At 36.2% G+C, this 27178-nt stretch overlaps 1 protein-coding gene across 1 annotated transcript in view; it reads left to right on the forward strand.

The window, feature by feature from the left end:
- LOC128993970 (sushi, von Willebrand factor type A, EGF and pentraxin domain-containing protein 1-like) overlaps positions 1 to 27178 on the forward strand; it is a 63911-nt gene that overhangs the window by 20265 nt on the left and 16468 nt on the right. Inside the window, exons 2-5 of the mRNA XM_054418118.1 lie at positions 17649 to 17766; positions 21737 to 21795; positions 25237 to 25446; positions 26019 to 26114. Coding sequence (XP_054274093.1) covers positions 17649 to 17766; positions 21737 to 21795; positions 25237 to 25446; positions 26019 to 26114 — 483 coding nt within the window. The remainder of the gene's footprint in view (positions 1 to 17648; positions 17767 to 21736; positions 21796 to 25236; positions 25447 to 26018; positions 26115 to 27178) is intronic.

The following is a 27178-nucleotide window of genomic DNA, read 5'->3' on the forward strand; positions in this document are numbered from 1 at the left end:
TTTTGAAAAGTTTAATTTTAGATTCACACACCCAGTAGCTGATGGGATGTCACGGTAGATCAATTATTCCATACGATGCTGGTATTATTACCGAATATCCTAGCAGTTACTGCAAGAACAATTATGTCGAAATCGAAGCCCATGGCCGTGAAACGTGCTTCGCTCATAACTCCGCAACTCCGGAACGGCTTTAGCTGCGAAATCGTAAATGTCAGGAGAATTGCTACGGAACTTCGGCCACCTTTGAGTCGGTGTTGGTCCGTGAATAAATTGTCCCTCAGGTAGTTTTTATATACTCAGACAAATCAATGACTTTGAATGTATGCTGTGACGTAGGATTTAAATGAGGACAGTGTATACCGGTATTTTTATAAAAAAAAACTTTTAATGAGCTTGGTGTAGTCAACAGGAGTCTTTAATTTATCTCGCTCTTATTAATGTCTCACCTTTTTTTTAGATAAATTTCACAATCCATTTGTTTAATACGATTGTCCAACGCAAGCACAAAGATACACACATTTAGTTGAACAACTTGAGAAAATATAATAAAACGTAATTCTTCTCAGGACATTTCAACACAGACAATAGAACCATTGTTAAAATACCTGACCACGACCGTTGAATAAATTACTAAAGGAAGTTGCTTCAATATACGGTATGTGCGGCCTTGAAGAATAGCCTACAAGCGTAACCGAAAGACACCGTTGTTTCGAAAACGATTACCATTACTATCCCCAATTAGGACTGGGACTTTATGCGCCTTATAAACCAAGTTGTGAGCGTCGCGTCCCCGGTGGGGTTTCGGCTCTCTTAAGATTACTGGAGTTTACAGATCCTCACGAAACTAACTAGGCCTAACGCATGAGTGTTGGAATGAAGGAGATGCTTAAGTGTAGCTTTGTTACTGACTAAGAACATCTGATTGTTTAGCCAGGGACATTTATTAAAACCCAGTGATCAAGGACAGAAGATTGAATGAATTCCGTGTGTTCCGAGGAAGCAAAAAACCGTATTTTGCATTGTAAAACTTTTTCATATTTACAACCATTCTTATTAAAAATGTATCCGCTAAAACACTTGTTATAATGTAGTTATAATGTGTAAAACACTTGTAATACTGTACAGGTGTTGTTCTTTAAACAATTCAACGCGTTATACCTCCAATTGTTAATACTGTATTATTAATACTGTATTGTTAGCACTGAACTTAAAATATTCCGATCTATGTAGTAAAGTTCACTTAAATAATGAGGTACCCGTAATTCGTCCTATGATACGGCCCACACCACATTTGGAGTCATACAAATCATTTTAGCCAAATAACTAAATTTATAAGATAAGACATATCGATATAATATTAATACAATATAATGTACAATATGGTGTATAATATGGTGACATATCATAGCGTTTGATAGTCACAAACATAAAAAAGGATATTTTAACTGTGACTTCTTTTATAGGTCCAAATATTTTGCACCTACTTAGCTCTCCCAAAATAAGGATCAACTCAATTTCAATACCTATTACTGAATCTGTAATTCCAATTGAAGATTCCCAAACATCAATGCAAGGATAATACAATCAAATCCAGACAAGAAATAAATAACCCAAGGACAGACGTTCAGATGAACAATATTTCATGAACCAGGCTGTCTATTTGTTTGAATTACGCACGATTACTAGAAAAATACCGGTATGGATCATAAACATAAACAAATGACGTTTTGGCCCGAAAATAAACATAATTTAACATTGCTTAAAATGGAACTGCCAAAACATATGTTCAATGCTATTAGTATAGGATTCGGACCAAAAACGTCATTTGTTTATGTTTATGATCCATACCTGTATTTTCTAGTATTCGTGGAATTACGTCATCTAGGTAATGTTTCCCAAACAAAAGTAGGGGTTTCTATTTATCAATTTCAGACAGTGTATAATCAACCCAAGAATGCACAAAATTTATTTACGTCTTGCTCTATCGTTCACAAGCAGTTTTATAATATTCTTTCCATTGAGTCAAAATATGACATTGATCTTTTGCCGACCTTCGTTTTTCCAACGAAATTGAATCGACGATAAAAGACCATTTTACAAGAATGGTGCACGAGATGTCCTTGTACAAATGAAGGATTGATCCAGCAAGGAAACATTGTACGACGTTCATTCCATATTGTCAAAATATGACATTGAACTTTTGTCGCGTTTTATTTTTCTAACTCTTTCAAAGAAATCGACCGTCAACTACGCAATTTAACAAGAACAGTGTCCTTCAACAAATGACAGATGGATTCATAGGACAATTTTAGAATGGTCATTCCATCGAGATATGACATTTATGTATTGCAAGGCTCCTATTTCCGACTCTACTCTTCTTCTTCAAAGCAATTAGAATTTTTTAAACTAGACCATTTGACAAGAATGTCGTAGACAGTTCTTATATGATTGGTTGATAGATTTATAATAGTGGTGATCAAGTTTAGAGTGTTCATGCTATCAGGACCAAACATGGCATTGTTCTTTTGTCGTGGTTCATTTTGGCCGAGCATTAATTGCGCCAACTGACCTGAGTCAGGTAGTCGGGTATTCCAGAATTGCGCCAACTACTCCAGGGAGCAACCCGATACGCTCATTAACTGCGGCAAGTAAAGCGGCGGCCCTCTTTGACTGTATAATTGAGTAGGTTAGGTTAGGATAGGATGACATATAAACAAGGACATTCCTTGTACCAACAACTCACCCCTACCTGGCTTGGGCTTGGTGCAACTTGGAAACATTTTTTGGGACCCTTTGAGGGCTTGGTGAAATTAAGGAACTCTTTGGCACAATTATGCACGACATTTTTCCAACGCTCTTCGTCAAAGGGATGAACGGCCAAATAGACCATTTGACAAGAACAGTGCAGACTGTCCTTGTACAGATGACGGATGGATTCAGCGATTCAGCGAGGCTGAGATGGAAGCTGCTGATGTCATTAGTTCTGACCTTTCCTACGCCTCGCTCAGCCATCGACCTCGTGCTGTGGGTGCCGCCGCCGCAGCTCAAACTTACAAATTTAGTCAAGATGGAGTCACAGTCACATAACGGTAACTCGTTCACGCCTGTGTTTCTGTTTGCACGACTCAGTCTTTACCGAGTTGTCCTACTCTGGTGGGAGTTTACAGTTGACTATTGTGGGTCGCTGAAGGTGAGGTTTAGGTGTGATGCGTTTTCTTAGTGGTTAACGTAGATGGGTCTACCCCCAAAATATCCACAAACATTTGAGAGATTAAGACTGATTCCTTTAAAAAGTGTTCGAAAATGTCCAAAAATAAATTCCTCTGGTGCAGACGTGCACACAAAATCCGTAAGTTGGGTAAGTCACGCGTTGGGTAGAAGAATATTCAGTATTATTATTTGAGATTTTTCCAATTTTGCCATTCGCATTTTAAATTTTATTATGCAGCTGTACCGATTAAAATAAGGTGTACCACTATTTAACATCGACTTTCTAAGACAGCACAATTGATTGATATCTCAATGGCAATAACAGCAACTGGGTCCATCAAGCTTGGGATCAAACCTAAAACCTACAAAAAATTAGAATCCCATTAGCTAACCCAAATAAAATTAGTTATGTAGAATCAATTGAGGTTGCCTATTCCGATTTTATCTACACAAGAAATAAAATTACTTATTCCCCACCGGCCCTACATGAATATTAGAACAGGTGATTTCTTATATGGGAAATCAAATAAGCACTAATCAGAAAACAAATTGTATTTGATAACGTAAATGTTTTGACACTAGCTCAAGTTAGCTAAAAACAATATTTAATCCTACTACTTTTGTGTTTGTAGATGTTAAAATAGTGATACATTTTGCAAGTTGAGATCGCTTGTAGTGCGTGAGTACTGAGTGTAAGTGCGATGAGACCATTCTCATTGTATTCTCGGTTCTCGTTAAATATCGGCTGAAGCGCGGTGAGAGAACGTTGTGGGAATTGTGACAGAGAAACTGCGCTCTCTAGTCTCTACTGGGGAAGAAAACTGATAATCTTCTTATTACAGGTGACTAGTGGGCTTGACTACCAGTTCCCTCACAGTAGTAAAATAATAACCGCCAATCACTTTACTTTCAAGCGTTACGCATGACTTGGTTGAACACTGAAATGCGATTTTAAGAGCTGCATTGAACGATAGCACTTGACTTTTTAATTTGGAGCAGATTCAAATCTTAAAACAGATAAATCTTGGCAAAACATTAACCTTTTTGTAGTTAAAAAGTACAATTTCCTAATTTAAAAACTCTTTTTATCTAACCGAATACATGGCCTTATAGAAACGTTTTTTTTCCTGATCTATTCCATTGACGTGTTTTAAGCTCAAGGGTTAATAGACAGATAATTTTTATTTCAGTGTAGTTTGACAATCTTTTTTATATTTTTTTAAGTAAATCAGTAGCTGCTTGTTCTTGTTTTCTCTTTGACATTTAGAAGTCTTAGCAAGCAATTGAAATCCATCAAAGGGGTTGTAGAAACCTAAATTAAAGAAGGACTAACTTGACCTCTTGACTAAACATGTTAAAAATTGGAATTTAATATTAATTAACAACGTTGTTTGTACTTAAAGCAACGCCAGTAGGTGTAGAGGTGAAGGGTAAGGGATTTAATACTTTCAGTTGTTTGTGGTAGTACCGGGAACAAAATCATCGCCTCTGGCACAGATTTCCAAGAAACTAACCAATATAACCGAGGAAAAATCGATCAACCATGCAAAGTTGTGGAACGCCTTTCAGATATCAAGAATGCTTATTATATTTACCATCAAGTATGTTAATTTACTTAAATCCAACAGATCTAAAGAACACATCAGTGGCCAAAGAATCTTGGTCTCTGCTAAAATCTCACAGTACCAATCCCCCATAAATGTTCATGCAAACATTTTTGCCACTTATGGTCCAACCTTATTTATACAACTTCAATGTCAACTGTTCCACACGTCTACGTCACACGTTTCTATCGGACAGTTACAGTTTAATCCATCACAGCTGCAGCTGATGCTGATGGTTGCAGAGAAAGCTGTCGCGTTGGCTGATGGCTGCCAGTCACTCTACTCCATCATAATGTGCTATTCTATACTGCTTTTCACGCTGAGGAAATGACAATTCCGTCGTCATTGTTGTTTGTCCATCTGTCATTGTAGCGTTTAATGACTGCTGATTGTAAGGAAAATCGTTATGAGTCTTATGAACGGTATTTGAGGTTCTGTATTTCGGTTAGAGTTGGTGGATATTGGAAGATGAGGTTTGTGTTTTAAAGGTCGGGGTAGAAAGTGTTATGTGTTTAATGTGAAAGACATTGTGTGTATTTATGTTTGTGACACTATAGTTTATTTGTATCGCCTATTGATGTCTTTTAGTTCATATAATGAACTTTCTAGACATCCTAATTCCGTAATTGACTGAACACATTTAACGTATCGTATTGGGGTTAACAAATGATTCGCTAAGACTTCAAAGTAACCAACATATTCAGAAAATGTGATCGTGAGCAATAAAATCTTCTAGTTTATCACACAAAATATTTCATTACTGTGGCTCTTTCACTACTTACGCGTACCAGTATTAGCTATAAAGCTTTGCCTTTTGACCTCTTTCCACCTTCCAGATTAATTTTGGATTACGTAAGCATTGCGGTAACATATTTTGCACTTCTGTCATAAAAATTTAATCGTAATACGAGATCTCATCGTCTGGATGGTAGCCAAGATGTAAAACAGGATGTTGAAGCTACATCTATTTACTTACTAAAGTACGTTTAAACAAGAGTAATCTTTTTTTAGGAACATGGTCCACTAAAATATACTTTTGCAAAATCCAAAGACAGACTACCATGGATAGTTTACCCCTTTTTACTAGTCAACCAACCAGCCACAAAGTCGGAATCCTGTACAAAACAATGCATTCCATATCCTCGCTTATGACGTCAGCTACACGAGCTCACGTCACCTACCGTCTATTCCGGGTACTGTGATTCCAAACAAAACGAATTGCCCTGTAACAAGTATCGTGTCAGTGAAGCTTGTCTGTTTTGTAGGGCACGAAGTACGCGTCGCACGTCGGGCAACGTGTTATTGGAGATCCAACACGTAAACGCATGCTCTAACTCTCTCCCCGTTGAGTAAAGTAACTACATTAGTTCTTAATATGGTGAAATTAGAAAACTCCACAATGAAAATGAGAGAAATCACATGGCAGCGAGTTTCATTATTGCATTTTTTGCATCCAGCAAGAAGTCTTCTCGTAAATCTTCAGCTGGTATTGGTGTTTGTTTGATGTTCGGTGGCTCTTGAGTGTGTTGAATTCGTCTATTGCAAGGTACATTTTACACTATTGTGTACTCTTTACTCTTCTATCTAGTCATAATACGAGAGGGCATTGGAATTAATTGTAATTACAGATGTTTAAACAAGACTTGTGAATATCCTATAAGTGTTGACTTTTGGATATTGAAGAAGATATTCCGTCTGGATGGAGTCTGAAGCCCATTTTTGTTCATCAACAACATAGTCATACAGTCTAAATTTTTATTTTCTTCCTTAGGAATTTGATCTGTTGAAGTGACATTCCTTTTTGAAACCTTTTTTTATTTCCAATGAATTTCTTATGTTTTACTAACTCTAACAATTGTTTAGGTACTTTTTACCTGTATCTAATAACTTCCTCAAACCAATACACCAAAATTACCTTCAAAATTTTCTATTGGAAGCCATTACAAATATTATAATAAACCAATATCACCGACGCCGCCAGCAGGAGCCGGTGCAGCCAAGCTAAAATTAAATGAAAGGTCAGCAAAACAAGGAATCGTTTGTGGGTTGCCTTGAACGGCGGGAGTGGCCGGCCCACTCCGTGTCACTCTGTAGCACCTTGCCTTGCCTCGGCCACTCGGTGCTAGCACTAGACACTCGGTACAAGGGCACCAGGGTAGTGGAGGATGGCGAACCTACAGATACGTCACGTGTGAAATAAATTGCCACAACAGACCGTTACATAGCTTCCCAGCTGGGTAGTCGACAGATGTAGCACTCACCTAGTTATCAGTGAATTGCCGACATTTTAGTCGGTAACAAAGTTGTCATTTCATTCATTCAATACTCACTCTTGACTCGTAAATACCCTTATGTGTCGATGTTGTAAATATAATGTATTAAAATCCTTATAGATCACCCAAAGGCAATTATTTGTATAGATTTTTGGTGAGGACGTATTTTCTGGATGTACATTGTCCAAAATAACTGTGAACTAAGACTACTGTAGTAGACCTACATCGTAATACACACACAGTCAATGGAACTATCTAGACCAAATGCATTGCTGGACTTTGACTCTAGGCATGGGTGCTATATGTAATTGTTTGCAGCAAATTATGAGAGAGCAATATGTGTGGTTCAAAGGCAATAAGAACAGAAGAAGAACGCAAGGATAGAAAAGGGTCTTCAATGATATTATTCAGTGTTTAAACAATGTTGAGGACTGGTGGTATTAAAATACTACGGTGTTAAGGACTTTCTTTGTAGCTACGAAAAAAAAGATTTACTGCAAGAGAAAGTTGGAAAGAAGGCAGGAATTAATAGATCAATGGCTAGTCTAAAAACACTCGGTAAAAGTTAACTTAAACCATATTCAGTTTTGAATCCGTATAAAGTCCTGACATTTGGGATCTAAGATCCAAACTACAGCTTCCAGGATCTACTGATCTTTCAAAAGAATGCATCTGTTATGTGGACAATTTTCTAGGAGGGCGTGGGAAGCTGTTCACATTGAATATACAGAGCACTATACTATCTCTGTTTCTCCTTCTTTGTAGCTTTAAATAAAGTATTTATTTATGAATAAATTCATAGAACACCATAGGTTGGTTATATGTACTCCTTTATGAAATGAAATGTCGACTTTAACGGTAGTCTGGTAGTCTTTAGACAAATATATCATCAACTGTAAAGTGCTTTCCATATTTCTAATGACATTTATTCAGTGGTAAACATTCCACTAGGGCCATGAAACTCTACGAAACCTGAAATTCGGCCCTAAATCAAGTCTACCACGTTAGAAACTGAAAGTAAATCCCAGAAAGAGTACCAATTTTCCGCGGTTTGTTGCTCTCAGTTAGCCCGAAAGTGAACGTCCCTAACTGCCACTGACCTTGTGGTTTGATGTCTGTTGGTCTTGTTAAGGTCTTATTATGGTCTTTTATTTTGGCTCGTCATTCCAAAATGGCGTTGGTAAGCAAACTGGTTGAGATTACTCAGCCTGTTTTTCACTCACGAGCGTCGTTAAACAATCCCATCTTCTATTTACCTTATTTTTACAGGCGATTCGTGTTGGTTACAAAAACGTTGGCTTTCCAAACAAACGATTTGAGATACAAAAACTAGTCCCAGATCCTGAGTAGATTATAAATTAGCTCGGTGGAGTCACAATAGAGCATTACTCGTCCACGTCCGTCATTGAATGCAGGTAATCCATCTCAAAACCCCACCACGGTGTTTACACGGGAGAAACCGTCTCTGAATCTACTTAGATGAACCATTGTTGCATTAGCATACCAAAATGTTAAAAAAAATATATCATTGTCCAGACTCATTTTGTTTATACCGTTGTAAAAATCCTCATTTCACGATTCACTGTAGGTTATTGTTTGATACCGAATTGAACATCCTATCTTAGCATCACCTGTAGCATTGACTTTATAAAACAAGAAGACTTGTAAAATTTGAAGCTTGTTTTGATGAATGTTTCGTGTGGGCGCGCTGAAGTCGACTAAAGGTTTTGTCTCTTATTTTAGTGTAAGTTTACTGTTTCGTCACCATGCGAGAGAACACGCAACAGCTTCCAAATAGGTTGTTGTATTGATATTTGATAGTTATGACACATTTGTTGTTAGTTCGAGCCCATGGTTCTTCAGGCTGGACCATTTCTATTAAATGCCCAACGACCAAGAGCAGTTGGGTCTAAATCCATACCTTCAAAATTCTTCTGAATTTTCTCCTGCTTGAACCGGTGCGACGACCTCATGATTACTTGATGAGCATCATCTTCAGTCAGATAAATATCTACAAGAACCATAACAAGAACCGGGGATATAAAGTAAAATGATTCAACATTTTATCCATCAAAGCTCCTAATATTCCATCACACATTACCCACACAGTTTTGCCACCAGGATGTAACGTATGAGCAATACCGAATGTCCTCATTATTGGAAACTAGAACTGGAGCACTGATGTAAGTCTTCGTGAGAAAAGAGGCTCATTTGAATAGAAACACTGTATAGACCATTTATTCCTTGCTTGCAGACGTTTTGAATAATGGAGTTTTTATGTACGCTGTATTATCATTGATATTCTCACCTTTCTAGCGACGGATTTCCTGTGCATGTACGCTGGCAACCGTAAGTCGTTACTTACCATTGATAAAGTAGGGCCTACGTTCTGTATCCGCTGGTGTTGATTTGTTACTTTCACCTTTTAAAGCTTTTGTTATAGAATGTGTGATGAATTGAGAGGTGTTATGTAATTTGAGAAGTTTCTGTAACTGTTTAAAGCTATATTTTTGCTGAACAAATCAACAATTTGCCCAAATAATTGTCAAGTTTTATTAAGTTGATCAAATCTTTATAGTATCCGAATTAATGCTGTCAGTTTTGTTGGTTAGAAACCTATATATTCTCGTATATTAGTAAACATGCATTCTTGTCAGTTATTTCAGCGTAATTTGAATTTAATTTATTATATTTACTTAATCTCCCTCTTTATACTCTTGTAAAAAATCACATCAAATTTTTATGTATCCATAAAAAGAGCAACCTATGGATTTCCTATAGTTTAAAGTCAATATTTAACACTTTCCAAATTGACCTTTGGGCCTAACCTCTATACAGCTTAGTATGTTTTGGGTTTTACAACAAACATTAACTTTCAGCTCACTCAATAGCTCTTAGCTTTAAGATAATGTTACTCCTTCTTAGCACACGCCTAAAAAGCAACAGTAAAGAATCATTTCAATAACGCCCTTGAATATTGAATAGTAGGAATCATATCTTGAATCACCCACATTATCCTGTATATCCTACAAAGCTAACTTTAATCACATCAAACCTCAATTAAGCCTATAATCCAGCTCAACAACTGATACCAATATGAAAACTCATCCACAGAATCACAGCTTTCTTCGTCCGCCCTCAAAATCTGTCCGGTTTTGCATAAAAATGCAAAGGCAGGAGAGAGCAGTGGGTCGGAGGTTGGAGACTTGCAGAGAAAGCTTTGTCTACCGACTACGACTATCTACAACCGACAACCGACTACCGACTACTTCTACCGACCACCAACCACAATGCTGCTAATGACTCCACTTTGCCATTCGCTTTCAAATCGTTACATACGATTACCATCCGCAATTGCAACTGTGGTCGACAATGCCAACAAGATAGTCATCTCATGACAACCGCAGAACAAGTTGATTGTCATCGTGTTTGGTATCTTCCGGATGTTAAATAGGTTTCCTGTTTGTCTCTTCAGAAACTATTGTTTAGGGATCTCTACTTTGTGTGTTGTTTGCCAGCCATAGAATATTAGAATTGCTATTCCGGAGATCAAAGAACCTCTTCTTGTCTAGGATTCTTCATGTATCGTTTGCATTAGTGACGTTCCGAGACCAAAACCTAAATTAGAAACTACTAAAACTTTTGGAAACGGTTAAAAAGAAAATCTTACAATTTGTATTCTTAATTAACTTGTTTTAGTCAAGAGGGTTCGTCATACAATAGCATTAAAATGCTATACAAACAACGGGTTTTCAAGACAAATTAAGATAACAATTACTTCCAATTACAAAAATTAGCAGTAAATTAGATTGGTTGATGACAGAGGTAATAAAATAAATCTTCATCGTATTCTATTTATTCCAATGTAACTCACTATAGCTCAATTTTTTTTTTGATTCGCAGCCATTCAAATTCCAAAAAATGTGAGCATTCCCAGTTCCACCAATAGACAGTGTTAGCAAGAGGCTACAGTACAGCTTAAGAAAGGTTGTTCTGGTCGCTGAGTTCTGGTGTTATCATAGCGAAAATCATTGATGATTTCAAACCCTGGTTCTAAAACCAAAATTTCGCAATGAAACTTTAACTATTCATCGAAGTAATGAGAATAGTTGTATAAGAATACATCGAAAACAATAAATGCTGTATAATCCTCCAAGCTGCCCAAGAGCCGCACTTTTGAGGAACAATATTTCATTATGCCTTGATGAAGTGACAGTAAGCAACTAAGCTAGTAAACCATAGCGTCAACGTAAGTGCTCTAATTGTTGTGCATGTACTAATCTAGTTAGCGATAGAGTTACCATCCATCCTACCTCCACTGAACGCTGTAAATTAAAGTACTAATTCGTATACTAATTACATTGAATTTAAACGTAAACTTAGTACTTGTCTTATAATAATTTCAATTACCAAGTCTCAGGGTATCTAATAATAAGTATCAAAATTGTTTTGCTTTATTGCTGATTAAGTAACCTCAGCACGTTCATAATTCTGTTTTCGAAGCACATAAATAACACGAATCAAAATCATACAAAAGAGCAATCACTTAACATTTTCTTATCAACGTTATTTTGGAGATTGTTGTTAACATTTTCTACCACGATTGTAATGTGCGAACGAGTTTTCACGAGTTTTAGGATATGCAATCTCAAGAAATCGATTCATTTGACGATATTAAAAAAACCTAAATATACATAAGATTGACAGCACAAGTACATAGTCTAAGGATTAGGTGAGCCGACCAAACCATATACTTACGAAGTTTACCTAATAACACAGCGGAAACCCCGAAATCTGTGAAAACACCAAGCCGAACACGCTGTGGTAATTTAAGTAATGCATTGGGGTCAGAGATCAATAGATCTCCTAGTCCGAAGTTTGGGAGAAAGGAAAGGGAGTGGACTCAAGACTTGACTTTCAAAACGACTAAAAAATAGAACAAAACTCTGAGAGAATGTTGAGAACGAGCTACCTGACTGCCATAGTGAGTATGAGCGGAGTTGTTGGAAATTGTGATTAATGTGACAAAGAAGAAAGTGGTTAGAAAGGTGATGTGAAGAGGATTCAGCACGTTTGATCCAATTTCGCAAGAGGGATTAAAAGGTTTCAAGGTGTTGTGGTAAATATCTTGACAGATAATTCTGATCTAAGTAATTCGTCAATGAAGAAAACAGATTTGTTTTTCTATTAATATGATTCGCCAAGGATGGACCTATTTGACAAATTTGAAAGGACGTAACTATAATAATAACTAAAAATAAATACTAAATGACACTCATGTTAAATTTGTAAAATGATAATGGAAAGTGGTAAATTTTAGAGAAGCAGAAGCCCTATGTGTTATTAGTACAAAATGCATGCATACCTTAATAACACGGTGCTATAGACACACGTGAATGTGAAGTGTTTCAACAACATTCAGTTGCACTTGAAATGGAGAAGTTTACGAAACCTCTTACGGAGATGAGACAGCATACATCAAGACTCTCATGGCACATCCCTGCTTGACATTCTGAAAAATACAACCTAATAAGACAGCTTTTCACTTTTTGTAGACCAAGTAAATTTGCATGCAGACAGGTTGCATCTTAGCATCATGGAACCCTAGATGATGGAGTGAAACTGGTTTCATCTCAGTAAGTTCGTCACGTACGTGAATGGAGGAATGGCGAAACTGGACGGACGTGTTGAAGGAACGTCGGACTGTGGAACGGTGTAGGTGTCGTGGCACTTTCTGTCTTGGGAGTCACAGTGTGGCCTAAACTTGTAGCTTGACTGATATAGTAATACCAGAAACAAAAGAACCCTGGGCCGTTTCGAGCCGCGCAGGTTTGAATGGTACGCCACACCTACCTGCGCGAACCACGTGATCTTTTCGTTTCTGCGCAGGTTGTTTCGTTCTTGGTATATCTATATATCAGCCCTATATATAGATATAGCCCATGTGTAACGGAGTCCTGGCTGTTTTCTGGAGAGTGCTTGAAAGGTTTCGGCGGGCAAGGTTAGAAGTAACTGATAGTCTACTGTCGAAGAGGTGTTGTCGCTACGTATCCGCTTCAACTTGGCTGGTATCTAGGTGATTTTTTTTAGACTTTCCATGTTAACAATATTTTTAAATATAAATATGATTATTTTTACTAGCTGCTCTGCCCGTACTTTACTGGGCGAGAACACAGAGAGAATAAAGTATGTTTTTAATCTACATACATAGCCTAGGCTACTATAACAAACAGTTACAACACACTTACCAGAGATCATAGGTGCAACGCTCAATCGTACTTATTGCTTATTTAAATGAAGATCTCTTATGCATTATCAATGAGCTGTGTGGCAGAATCAAAAGTAATATTTTTTTCGTAATGTTAACATGGACAATCTATGAGAATCAAAAGGTTAACTAAGGGAAAAGGAACAAATAACAAATAAATAAAATGAAATATAACAGCTGGCTTATATTCAATATTTTTAATGTGATAAAAATCCAGTAAAAAAGCTAGAAAAGTTCAATTTTATTATGGTTCTATCCTCAGCTCGGTATAGGCACTAGACTTGTCATCCCATTGTAAATTTTGAAGCTCGTTTTGCGTGTCTAGTTCATGTCCGGTGTCACTGATTGCTAGTGACGACGAAATTTTGTTTCTATCATTTTAGGTTTATTTTAATGTTTTATGCTTTACTGTTTGGTTATACAGGGTGTCCCGTAACTCTCAGAACACATGTACATAGCGTTATTCCTTAGGTCAAGACAAACACATTTCACCATTAAACTTGGGTCTGTGGTGCCTAGTTTTCCGTCTGCGTGTATTTATGTTAAAAAAAACGAATAACTCCTAAACTGTTTGAGGTACAGCGTTGATATTTTGCAAAAATGTTTATCTTATTAAGAACTATGTTCGTTAGAAATCATACTAAAAAATCATTAACCATTTCAAAATGGCGGTCATTTAAAATATTGTATGCTAAATTTCATGAAAACCGTTAACTTAACCACTTTTCTCCATTTAAACAATGTAAAAGGAGTATTAGCATTGTTTAAATGGAGAAAAGTGTTAATTAATTACAAAAATAACACGTTTCTCTGTTATTATTAGTCCTTTCTTAACAAATAAGGTATCATTGAAAACTACATAAAATTTACTAACTTTTTGTCACTTGCGATTCTTTTGTTAAGTTAACGGTTTTCGTGAAATTTGGCATCACATATTCTAAATGGCCGCCATTTTGAAATGGTTATTTATTTTGTAGGATAATTTCTAACAAAAATAGATATTAATAAGATAAACATTTTTGCAAAATATCAACGCCATATCTCAAACCGTTTAGGAGTTATCATTTTTTTGTTGTTGTAAAAAACACATAAATACATGCAGGCGGAAAACTAGGCACCGCAGACCCATGTTCCTATGGTGAAATGTGTTTGTCTTGACCTAAGGAATAACGCTATATACATATGTCCAGAGAGTTACGGGACACCCTGTACAACTAAAGGACGAGTCATTGTTTATGATCATTTTATTTTGCTAAACGAGGTTTTAAATGTTTGAAATAACAATCAACAAAAACGACCTCTACAGTGCACCGGATAGAGCTAACAATAAAATTGGCTTCAGCTGTTCCATAAGGATGGGAAATCTACTAATGGAGTATGTTTTATCTATGGTATAGGTGATGTTGTGTTAATTTGCTAATCAATTATTGTATAATAAATTACCTTATGAAACTGCTGAGTCTACTGAGTTGTTGTATAATATTGTTGCGACGCCGTGGTCGGCACAAACTGCATTGTATTCGTTATCTGACATCTAAATTTGTCAACAACCAACAGTGCTCGCGAATGTTGCATAAGGAGCGACTATTTGTGAAATCAATTTCTTATGAACCGTTCTGATTAAAAAGCATGTAATTACGACAATTTACGCCAATCTTTATTCAACGTCCGTTGCCAATTACTGTTCAATATGGGAATAGACTCAATACATCTCAATTAATATTGGAAATAATTAGGGGAAGTTCAGGCTCTTCAATAGATGTCTTGAAATATACAAGAAACCCTCATTTATGTTTGATCGGGATCATAAGTTGGCAACGAACGTTGAAAGCTAATACAAAACAAATCTCTAGCAGCTCAGAGGTTAGACTCTATCCTTTAAACCGAAGGTTGGTCGGTTCTCCTGAAAAAGGAGGGTATAGTGTTTGAATTCCAGATTCAGTTGTCATTAAATACGAGTATTGATCGCATGTCATCTTTTACATCTGGTTAAGAAGTATTAAGTCATGGATTTCGACGAGTTTCAAGCAAAATCTGTTTGAAATGTGAAAGAATTTTTCTGTCAAAAATAGTAAACTCGGAAATGAATAAACTAACCATCACTTAGCACCCCTTTAAGGTTCCAATACTAGTAATCCCCCATGGAAGTTTTTCATGTGAAATGTCTCTTGATGTTTCTGAACTCACATGGAGCTGAAGATCTACCTATTTAGGAAACCTAAGTAGTATAAGTCATCCAGCTGTCTGTTTTGGAAAACTGCTTCCACAAAAATCCACAAAACGGGAGTCACCGCTTGAAATGCAGCGCGTATCAACTTCCGCGATCCTGAACTGGGCTATTGCCAATGAATTTCACCTGAGCCTTCCGATGGCTACAATGGACACCCGAGGTGGAGGGCTGAACTGACACGACCCTCTTGCACGACTGCGGCAGACTGACTGCGCAACAATCTTAGCTGATTATGAAACCCCGACACTCACACTCTACAGTCTACCTGTCACTGGTCAGCAGCTTGATAGCGCCGTGAATGCCAATACAATCTCTCAGTCCCAAAAGTGCCCATTGTTAGCTCGCCAGTCTATTGACATGGGGCTCGCCTGGTCTAGTTGGAGTGCAAACCTTCTGTCATGGAGACCCTGGAACAAATTTTGCCAAACCAGTAAACATTTGTTTGTGTCATTGCTTGATGGTTCGGAATCCACCTTAAGTTGTAGAACCAATTCCAGGAGCTTTTAAGGCAAGAACCTTCGCGATGGTACAGAAAGTTCAAAACCTCAAGAGCTACACAGAACTTGGAGATATGAAAGTATATCCTATTTTGTTGGAGTAAGGCTGAAAACATTTGCTACATTCTCGATCCCCTTTAATCAAAATTCCAGAAACAATAAATGAACTGATGCCATATAATTTTAACATCGCCTACAATATGGTATAACGTTTGTGTGATCAAATGAATGATCATTTCAACCTTAATAATATGCGTAACTGTGTTTGGTTATGTGAGATACACACACATACTCGATGTACTAACTACGTCATCATCATTGATGACGCTTGTGTTTTAGCAAGTTGAACTGCTTGGACTTTAATTACTCAGCTATATTTTAGAGGTTAAGAAATTTTCCCGATAAGAAAATATGCCTTCCCTTGCCTCCATTGACGCCAGCTCACACCGTATGTCCCGCAATCAGAAGTAGCACAGCCCATATCTGCAGTTTAGAGGTTGAGCTAGAACACACACAATGCCAAGCCGTTATCGGAGCCGCAGGAAACGTCCGTGTTTCGCTGACCACCGTCTGGTCTACTGGACGCTCCAGTGAACGTCCATACATTGTCCTGTCAGCCCTTCCCTTGCCAATTAAACGGCAACTTAATCAAGAGGGCTTAGTTGCGAAGAAGCATTGTTGTTTGGCTTAGATGCCCATTGAGTAGTTGCCATGAAGCTACTAATTTGAATGTTTCAGTAGGATGCTGGGGTTTCATTTAAATCCTTTTCGTATAAAGGTTGGTTACGAAAGGTTAGTTAAGTTACGTTAGCTGCGAAGACACTGCATTGTTCATTAAGCCCATTCAGCCCTGAGTTTATTTATATCTTGATTCTTCAGTAGGTTTCATTTTTTATGTTTATTACCTTCGTTGAAATGAAGCAAAGACATAGTTTGTTTTTGAAATCCATTTAGTGGGAATATCCCTGAAGTTTCTAATTTGAATGTTTCAGTAGGAATTTGGAAGACGCTTTTCGAATTCCCTTCATCTTAGCGGTTAGTCGTGGAGATCTTGCGTTGTTTATTATAACAACTTCTAACTTGTAAGCCCATAATGTGGGCAAATTTCTAAGGCTACTGCCAATTAGGCCACAATGTTTTATTAGGGCTCTGAAAGGAGTTTTTTTTTTCAATCCTTAACGTACGGTATATTTAGGAGCAAAGGCACTCAGTTGTTTGTTAAACCCATTGAATAAGCTTTCCCTCAGTTGCTACTGATTCGAATGTTGCATAGTAAAGAGTGTTTCAAACCTCCGTCGTCTAAATGTTCAGTTGCGTAGACACTGCATTACTTGTTAAGTAAATCGATACACTATTGCATACACATCTGCTTGTGTTATAACTGTCACTGACGAGGTTCTAATTTGAACATTTCAGTAATGTCACTTATCGTGACTCAAGTCTGATAGGTCACTTTATACTGTAATTTGAAACAATTTTCGATGTTTGATTTATGTACAGCAAGCTTTAAGGGCTTCTACTAATAAACCACCTAATGTGTTGTATAATTTGATGCTTTTGTTGCAGATGTACTGTGCGGACATCCAGCAGTCCCTGTCAACGCTAAGGTGACACTAAGTTCCACAACGTTGGTACCAGGCACCACAGCTACATACAGTTGTGACGTCGGCTACGAGTTCTTTGGGTAAGTCTCCTTGATATTTGGGTATACTTCCTAGATGCGTGTGGAAATATCGCTCATAAGTAGTGGAGTAGAAACTCTGTTAGTAATATGGTAAATGTTTGTCTGCACTTTAGTTTACGTCCTACATTAGAATTATATATCGATTATTTCATTCGATGTATCAAGTTCGGTTGGTTCCTAACCTAACTAACCGAATGAAATAATCGATATATCGAATAATCTACATATCGATATTTTTTATTCAAATGAGTATAGGACGTAAAACTAAAGTGCAGCCTGTCCTATAACTAATTTACTATAGCGATAATAACTTACTATAGCTATAGTAGCTATAGTAAGTTCATTACCGGGTGGGTTACTTCGGTTCACAAATCTGACGAAGCAGCATAAATTTGGCCCTATAACTAAAGGACTAAGTTTCTGCAAAAACTAGATAGACTCTAGTTCTTAATTAGATTCTAACGAGTTAATACAGTGCACTTAATCACTGATTTGTTAGATTAATTGTTATGCTTGATGATTATAACTTAGTACAAGAAATTAAAAATGGGTACATAATATTGTTAAAAGTGAAATGCCTAGGTACTTTTGAACTTAGGCACTTTTGAAGAGTATTTACGATCCCAGTCCAGTTTTAGAAAGAAAACAAAAACTATCAATGCTGTCTCCGAGTTCCAGACTGTTAATTATGAATTTTCGTCGTATACACCTAGGCTTTTTAAACAATGCAAACTTGAAGAACTGTACCCTAAAGTGGATATAAACTGTAGCATTTCTTCACACATTTTTTCCTATAAATACTCTTATGACAAATGTTTGCTTATCCAGTATGTATATATGCTTACTTACACATAGATCTCGAAAACGGCTTCGACGATTTCCTTCCTATATAAATATTTTTTCTGGCCTAAAAACGTGATTGACGACCGCCACTACCTAGGTAAAATTCGTATTTCACTACTGCTACACAACTCATTTGAAAATTTTAAAATTTAACATTAGTTTTGTGGGTTGCCAAGTAACTATGTTGGTTGAACAAAATAACAAGGAAAAAGTAAACAAAAGGTTGTAACATGTGTTTATAACAAACCAGCCACAGTATACTAGCAAATACATACAGTACAAAGGAAAACATCAGTTGTTACTACTGTGCAAAGATTACACTGATGATTACTAGGGAAAATAGTTCCGATCAAATACTGATTATTCTACTTGGCTCTCTTCTACAAAGACTTAATCCCCAAAGTACTGAGGCAATTATTGTTAGCAATCTTTGGTTTAACAGTGAAATAAATACCTATTTAATTATACTTTAATATTTATTCGATGTAAATTACAATTTGGACAAACTGTCAAAACAATGTTAAGGCAAGTATAGGCTAATTATAAACGTGTGATTTAACAATCGACTGTAAAATTGAAATTTTCTGAAACTTAAATAATAAAAGCCAAAATTAGCTTAGTAAATCAAACGTTAATTTCCTTTGGTTTTGAATTTACAACCGAAAAAACTATACCGAGCCTCAGCTCGGTCCCCGGTACTTGGTCGCGATGTCTCACTTTACCCTACATGGTACATGACAGTTGTACTATAACCAAATAAATAATTGTCTTACAAGTTACAAATTAAAAAGAGTTTCAAACTGACTTCATATCAATAAAGTACACTCTTTGTCTTACACCATTAGTGTTGGAAGACGTGCTGGCAGACAAACTTATGTAAATATTTGGGTCGGATTTGTCATTCGCAATTTGTTTGAATTGCGGCAATGTTGAAGCTATTGTGATGCAAGATATACAATCAGGGACAATACAATGAGTTTATATTGTTAAGGCGGTTTTCATAATCCTAAACCGCTTGGCTGGCCAAGCAAACCTGCGTGATAGAGGTGTTTGAAACAATAAGAATAAAATGAGAATTCGGTTAGGTAATATTTTATTTTAATCCAAACACCACATAAAAATGTAGGTTTACTGTATTTACTATTTGTGTATCTAGTATCAACGCTAGAAAAAATACGTTTTGTGGAGTGATTTTGGATCAAAAAGACTATGGTGGTAACATAAATAATAGTCAGCTAATTCGTAAGGGCAGTACTTCCATGTAGATTAAGTATATTGAAACAATGTAAAATTGTATTTAGAAATCGTCTTGAAACTACGAGTTCATACCTAAATAGAAATAGATACATATTATAAAGTGTACTTGTTTCATAACAGTGCCAGTAACCTTTGTATCCATTTTATTCCACGACATTGGCGGTTTTTTTGCGTTTTCTGTAATCGAACGGTCCAAATACAAGTCTACAACGTCGATATTATTATTGCGGCTTTGCTAAATTATTAATTTTATCAGTTGTTTTACACATTTTAAATAGCCTAATGAAGGTATGGTTATGCAAAAGCACCAAGTTTTGGACACGGTTCACGTCCAAGATTAAGTACAGAAACTTCGCTGTATTCAGAGTTTGAACTTTTCTACGTCTCATTGTCTCTGTATTTTTGTCCAATGGATCCGCTGTGGGGAAAAGTGCTAATTAGGTTTTTCTTTGGGGAAATGTCTGTCAGGAAAGTCACAGGGCTATACATTGTTGGAAGACCTAGGTTACTGAAGAAGAGTACCAAAAAATCAAAATAATAATTTAGGATCCACAATTTATTACAACCCGCATTTAATATTTTACTAATTTAGTTTCTCTCAATACTACCAGCTATCTGTTGTTTTAGTGCTTGATCATAGTGTTATTCGTGTACACCCTAGATCTCCTTATACTGTCAATAACATTACATGTACTATAATAACATTAAACATGGCTCATTCCCTATATGGCAAATTCAGTAATGAATGTTAATTTTTTTGGGATGATTTAATTTCAAAACAAAAACAGAATTATTTTTATATTCTTTTAGGAGTAGCCCTTTCCTTTCAAAGGTATGAATGTTGTCAAATTCTAATAGTTTCCATACCTACACACTAAAAACACTAACATCTACAAATACAAACTAATGTATACGTTGCGACTTCTTTCGTTGCTTACACAATCTTCTGTCTTTAAACAAAAACAAAAGAATAGACAATAGTCTTCGTGAGTTTTTGTTTTGTTGGGAAACAGCCTTTTTGCTTTGTTCTTCTTTCAGTCAGTTAACGTAAGCGCTGTTTGAACTTATTGACAATTTTTGCAAGGAAATAGTTCATATCCTGATATTTTTCTCGTTGCTATCTGATGTTCTTTAGGAGTCTGCTAGTTCAATCCCAAGCTATTTGTAATTGGGCTTTCATTTCAATCAGTAATGCTAACAACTAAAGTGTTTTGGACCGCCTCCTCACAAAAAAATAAAAAATCACAGAAAATAGCAAACGATCGTATAAAATACTCAAATGTAAATTAATGTGAATTCAGCATGTTCGGTTAAAAGACTAAAGAAATATTGCGGTTGAGCCTAGAATCGAGCCTTTCCTTAAAGTATACAAAAATATAATGGTTATTTTTACAAAACGATAATTAACCGACTAACCCAGTCCAAGTGGAGCCTACGTCCGCTATATTCTATATTAACACACAAGCCTCAGGAATGTCGGGATGACCAGTTCAAGTCCGACCAAGTTCAAGTTCGCAGCTTAGTCACCTGCTATCGGTAACCTGGTCAACCGGAGGCGCGACTTTCTCCCGCCCTTACGGCACCAGCTGATCTGACAGATGATTAGAGAGTAAGAAGAAATACAGTAGTAGTCGACATACTCATGGAAATTAGAACAGATAACGGTGTAGATCATGAACATATACTAATGCCGTCACTTGATTGATTGTAAATTAAATGCAACAGTTGGTACTGTTTTATATTTTGTACCTATGTCAAATGATATTGTCATTTCAATAATAAACTTTATTTTCTTTTGGGCCAGTGACGTCTTTTGGGTTGACTGAATTAAATTGTACTTTCTTGTTTAACTTGAAACATTTGGTTTCAGAAATGAGATCTCGAGATGTAACGACAAAGGAAAATGGGAAGGCGAGCTGCCGTTTTGTGGTAAGTTTACATCTACCTTATAAATAAATAGCCTATGTGAAAATATATACAAACACGTTGAGCTGAACATTTGATTTTAACAAGAATAACCTCAACTATCCAAAGGGGAGGTAAAAGACTACCATGAAACCCAATCTTGCAGAACATTGAATCAAAACGTGACATTAATTTAAATATCCTAAATATAAATGTATCACTTGTAGAATATGGAATAGTTTAGTTTACAAGTAAGTAGTAAAATTACAGCAAACACCAAACGCCCATCGCCATTCATACAACAAGCCCAAAACTAATAAAAATCTTGTTTGTGACGATGTGAAAAATGTTTGAGTTGATACATAATTAAGCTTTTTAAACATTATATGACATTGCAGAAAGATTGAATGCAAATTCACACAAGTGAAAATTAAAGCAAAAGATGATTATTTTTAATTTACATTCGTAATGTAGAATTTGACATCATGATTCGTGGCATCTATGGTCGAAACTACTTGTTGAAATAAATATTAATTTAAATGGGTTCTGATCTATATTTTATAGTGGTGAAAAATTAACTATCTCAGTTTCTAAACTCAAAACTCATAAACAAACACTCAGATCATAACTATCTACGAAACGCACAATTAAGCACGTTAAATTCAAAAACAAATTTATTGTGTTCAACGATTGGAAACATATAATTATGGGTAAAAGTCGCCACGAATGGCCTCCAGGCAGTTGACGGGTTGTAAATAATTTCTCCAAACAGGGAAGGTCATGAAATTAGACATTTAGTGGATAGTAAAACTGTAAAGTAACTCTACTACGGTGTTCCGTTTATAGAACGTGTTCATTAAGTCATGTAACTTTCTGTAACATCAACACGTCAAATCTACTTGTGCAATAGGTTACTTCACTCTTTACTTCATTTGTGTAATATTTGTGGATTAAGTTAATTAGTTAATTGAATCAAAACAATACATTGAATTTACAATTTATACTCTACACCTAGTATTTCCCGTGTAAAAAGTCCCTGAAGTGCTAAGTAAGATTTTCCAAGTCATTCTTAAAGAATAAACCCAGTCTTTAAGGATTTATGTTTATTACTATAAGAATCTTCTCCATTTTAATAATAGACTTTTTATAAAACAAAATGAAAATAGTAAATGAGAGCTCACCCCGTGGTTGAAAACTCGACCAAAAGTATATATTTTGTGCAAACTTCTCTATTAGCGAATTTCCCTATAGGGAAGTAGCTATTACCGTAGGTGGCACGGTAAAACCTAGACCCGGGACCGATTTACTTTTTCATTTTGATGTCCCCAGAGGCCAAAAACACTATTCGTTCAAATTTTTATATATGTATATATACATATATATATATATAGACTTATATATATATATATATACGTCCGTGAACACGATAACTTGAGTAATTTTTGTCCGATTTTGATGAAATTTGGTTTAAAGGTGTAAAGCGGGATAAACTTGAATGAGTTCGCGAACCAGCACGATCGGACCATGGGAACGGGGCTTTACAGGGGGGGGGGGGTTTATGGGGTAAAAATTGGTTTTTCTCACTTTTGACCCTCAAAACACAAAATTTCCCGATTTCTCTTTAGACCTTTTTAAAGAGCTTAAAAAAACAAATAATTTAGTATATAAAAGCATTTTTGTTCGATTATTAGTAACGGAGAAAATTTAAAAAATTTTAAATTTAAAATTCCCATGTTATTCTTATGGAGAATATTGTCAAATGTTGTAGTTTGCTTGTTTATGGATAAATTTTGATCAAACTTGGCAAATTTAATTATTTTGTACTAAGCTATCAATATTTTACTCAAAAACACACTTTATTAGTTTCCTTTTAGCAGCAAACCTAGGTACTCGTTAAACCTAATGTTATTAAAATATATTTAACTGAAAATCAATTCAGACAAATGGAAATTCGCTTAGTCGGCAGGTTTGCTGCGGCGGGGGTATTTTTACCCCATGCTGTAAATAAAACATGTGATTGGAATGTCTTCCATTTGTTTGGATTTTCTGTTTATATTTTGTTGGTTGTTATTTTGTCACCAGCATGGCAACCCATAAGACCCATGTTAATTTTTTTTTAATTTTAAATTCATTTTTTCCGCTTATTTTTTGACCTATTTTAATTTATAAAAGGATTCTGCACATCTACAGGAAAATATCTTTAATTTGGTACCAACCACGTGTAATTCGGTCCAGTAGTATGGTCAGGCTAGCTGTTACAAGTTTTGCAAAAGTTTTTTAGTAGGTATATAAGATTATTATAGTAAATGATTAAGCATGACGTTATTCATATTAGGTGGGTAAATGTAAATTTCTTTTTATTTGGAACTTGTTTGGATTATTTAAGTCACTTGAGGCTATTGGCGACTAGTTTGAGGAACCTGTTATTTGCCTGTTTGTGTGACAGAGCAACCAATTAACTACTTTTCTAAGGAAACTGCTTTATGAATTAATTAACTAACACTTGATTGATTTCACCTTGAACTTTCATTATTTATTAGCAGAGATATTTTCATAGAGGCAAGAGCGATTCATTCAGTTTGCTGTTGAAAGCAAGTGAAGACGTAGGTTTATACAGGGTGTTCATAAAGGGGCGTCACAAACTTCAGGGGCTGATAGTACTAATCAGTCTAAACAAACAAGTTCATATAAACATGGATCGAAAAAAAAATTGTTTAGCCACTAGCCGCCATTTTTTTCTACAAAACAATTTATATCTCAAGAAATATTCAAGCTACGGAAACCAAACCTTGCACATTCATTTATTGTGTCAAGAGACAATTAGAAAAATATATATATATAATTTCATTTTTAAATAACTTCTTGATCACCATTGTACGTGTTATTAAATTTACGGAAAGTAAATAAAAGAAACATCTGGTCTTATAACACTTAAAACATATATTTACGCTTACTAGTGCACCTGTTGCTCGAATTCGAGCAATTGCAAAATGTTGCAGGCGTTATTTCAAAACAAATAACAGTCATAATTTTCTATGACTTAAAAGAGTCAACTCAAAGATAAATAATCAATCACTCCACACCAGTTATCGAAACTATAAACGAACTGAACTCATTCTGAAAACGAACGCTCACTCCACTCCAGTTATCCAAACTGAAAACTAACGCTCTTGTTTGTATCATGTATTTACCACGAACAGCTGTAATTATTACAAATTATTCGTATTTACCACGAACAGCTGTAATTATTACAAATTATTTGTCTGTTTAAGTAAACATAATTTTAATTTTTATGAGTTATCTTCCTTATATGAACCGATTTTTTTTAAATTTGGTTCTGTTAGTGTTAGAATTGTAAGAAAATTGTCTAAATAAAACATGATCCTTAAAAGTTATGGAGTTAAGGAACACCCTGTGACTGTATACTCCCATGAGGGAGCTAACCAAAGTTCATTTTTTCCACAGCTACCAATGTCGGGCTGCGTCGCCCGGCTAACCAGTCGACCACAGTGCGGGGAGGGTCGGCCGGCAACGCTAACGACGGTGACCTAGCCACGGTCCACGATGGTCGTCGCTGCTCCGAGACCATGAGGGAGGCTTCGCCCTGGTGGAGTGTGGACCTTCTGCGACCGTACCCCGTCAGCGCTGTGAGGATCACCACAAGGGGATGCTGTGGTAGGTGGACTTCATAGGAGGTTAGAACTTAGAAGGGTTAAAAGATAGGAAATCTGATTTGCAGGGTAGAAACTTGGAAAGATTCTAAAGGAAAAACATAATTTTATGGTGAGGCAGCCTCTGGATCAAATTTAAGCTAAATGGTTTATGTTACCTGGCTTCAACAAGTGATCCTTTTTTCAGTAAGTTAGACCTTAAAGTCCATCATCAGGTAAAACAAAAACATCGATGAAGTCATATAAACGAATCTAACCAAATCGGTTAGATGAATTAATTGATGCTTTTGTTAGGTATTAGATTAATTGATCTTTTTTGCATATAAGAACCTTGGAATGATTTTTAAAGGATTCAAAGTTACATTTTTTAGGAAGTTAAAACCTTGAAAGTATTCTTAGAGGATTCAAAGAAGTGTCATTATTTTTTCTGGGTACAACCTTGGAATTTTTTTTGTCAATTCTGATTTGTTTGCAGATACTGTAATCATTTGAATGTATCCGCTTCGGAAATAACTAAACTAACTGATGTTTCTAGAATGATTCTGTTTATTCTATCTTTTTTTGCCTTCCCTGCAGGTCAGCAGCCGCTACAAGATCTGGAGATCCGTGTTGGCAACAGCAGTTCTGATCTTCAGAGGAACCCTTTGTGTGCCTGGTACCCTGGCACTCTAGGTATGTCTCTTATTCCACTTACCATATGTGTATTAACCTTAATCATTGACTATTGATACTTGAATAGACATACCACATCTATATCGACCCATCTCCCGGTATCTTGCAGGTCTTTTTCTCCTTAGGAACATATTTCAATGAGCATGTCATAGAAAGTTGTTAATTGAAGTCTTAAATTATCCGATCTTTGGATATCCGACTTTCTATGTTATCCGACACTGACTGCAGAGGGTTTAGTGTGAAATTGTGTGCTATTTTTACACCTATAAGCACACAGTTCCTTGACTCCATAATAACTTACTTCTCTTCTACCCGCAAGTATTGTTCACAGTGAAAAGAGACCTGTGGCTTAAAAGAAAATATATTGCTCTGCTCTATCATATACTTTACAGTAAAAGCTGTGGTGTTTTTACTTTGTTGGTTGTTATCACCTATGTTATTCGAGATGAAGGTGGCAACATGGAAAGAGATAATGGTTTCAATAGAAGACTATTAAAATTCTTGAATAGGTTTGACAGCAGAGGAACTTTAATAATATATGATTTTTAACATTTGCAATGATATGTTATTTTATTTTATTCTACCTTATACACTGCTTATCATACCTTACAGCAGTTTAAGTCCAGATGGTTAACATTCAACTCACCTATTTACCATTAAGTTTTTCATACTACACTTAAAATGTGCTAATGATGACTAAAATATACACTACTAGCTGTACCCGCGGGCTTTGCCCTGTTTAACTTCATAAGTGAGCTCGTTCGCATGGCTCAATCACTTTCTGGTTGAAGTTCGTTCTCTACGCTCACTCACTTTTAGGTTAGAGCTCGTTCGCTGCGCTCACTTGCCTTCAGGTTAGCTCATTCGCTACGCTAACTCGCCTCCAGGTTGAAGTTCGTTTGCTACGCTCACTCACCTTTTCGCATGGCTCAATCACGTCCTGGTTGAAGTTTGTTCGCTACGCTCACTCACTTTTAGGTTAGAGCTCGTTCGCTGCTCTCACTTGCCTTCAGGTTAGCTCGTTCGCTACGCTAACTCGCCTCCAGGTTGAAGTTTGGTTTTCT

This window comes from Macrosteles quadrilineatus, unplaced genomic scaffold (genome assembly GCF_028750875.1).
Source record: "Macrosteles quadrilineatus isolate MER2022 unplaced genomic scaffold, UCM_ALF_1.0 Scaffold_5__1_contigs__length_97177068, whole genome shotgun sequence".
In the NCBI taxonomy this organism is placed as follows: Eukaryota; Metazoa; Arthropoda; class Insecta; order Hemiptera; family Cicadellidae; genus Macrosteles; species Macrosteles quadrilineatus.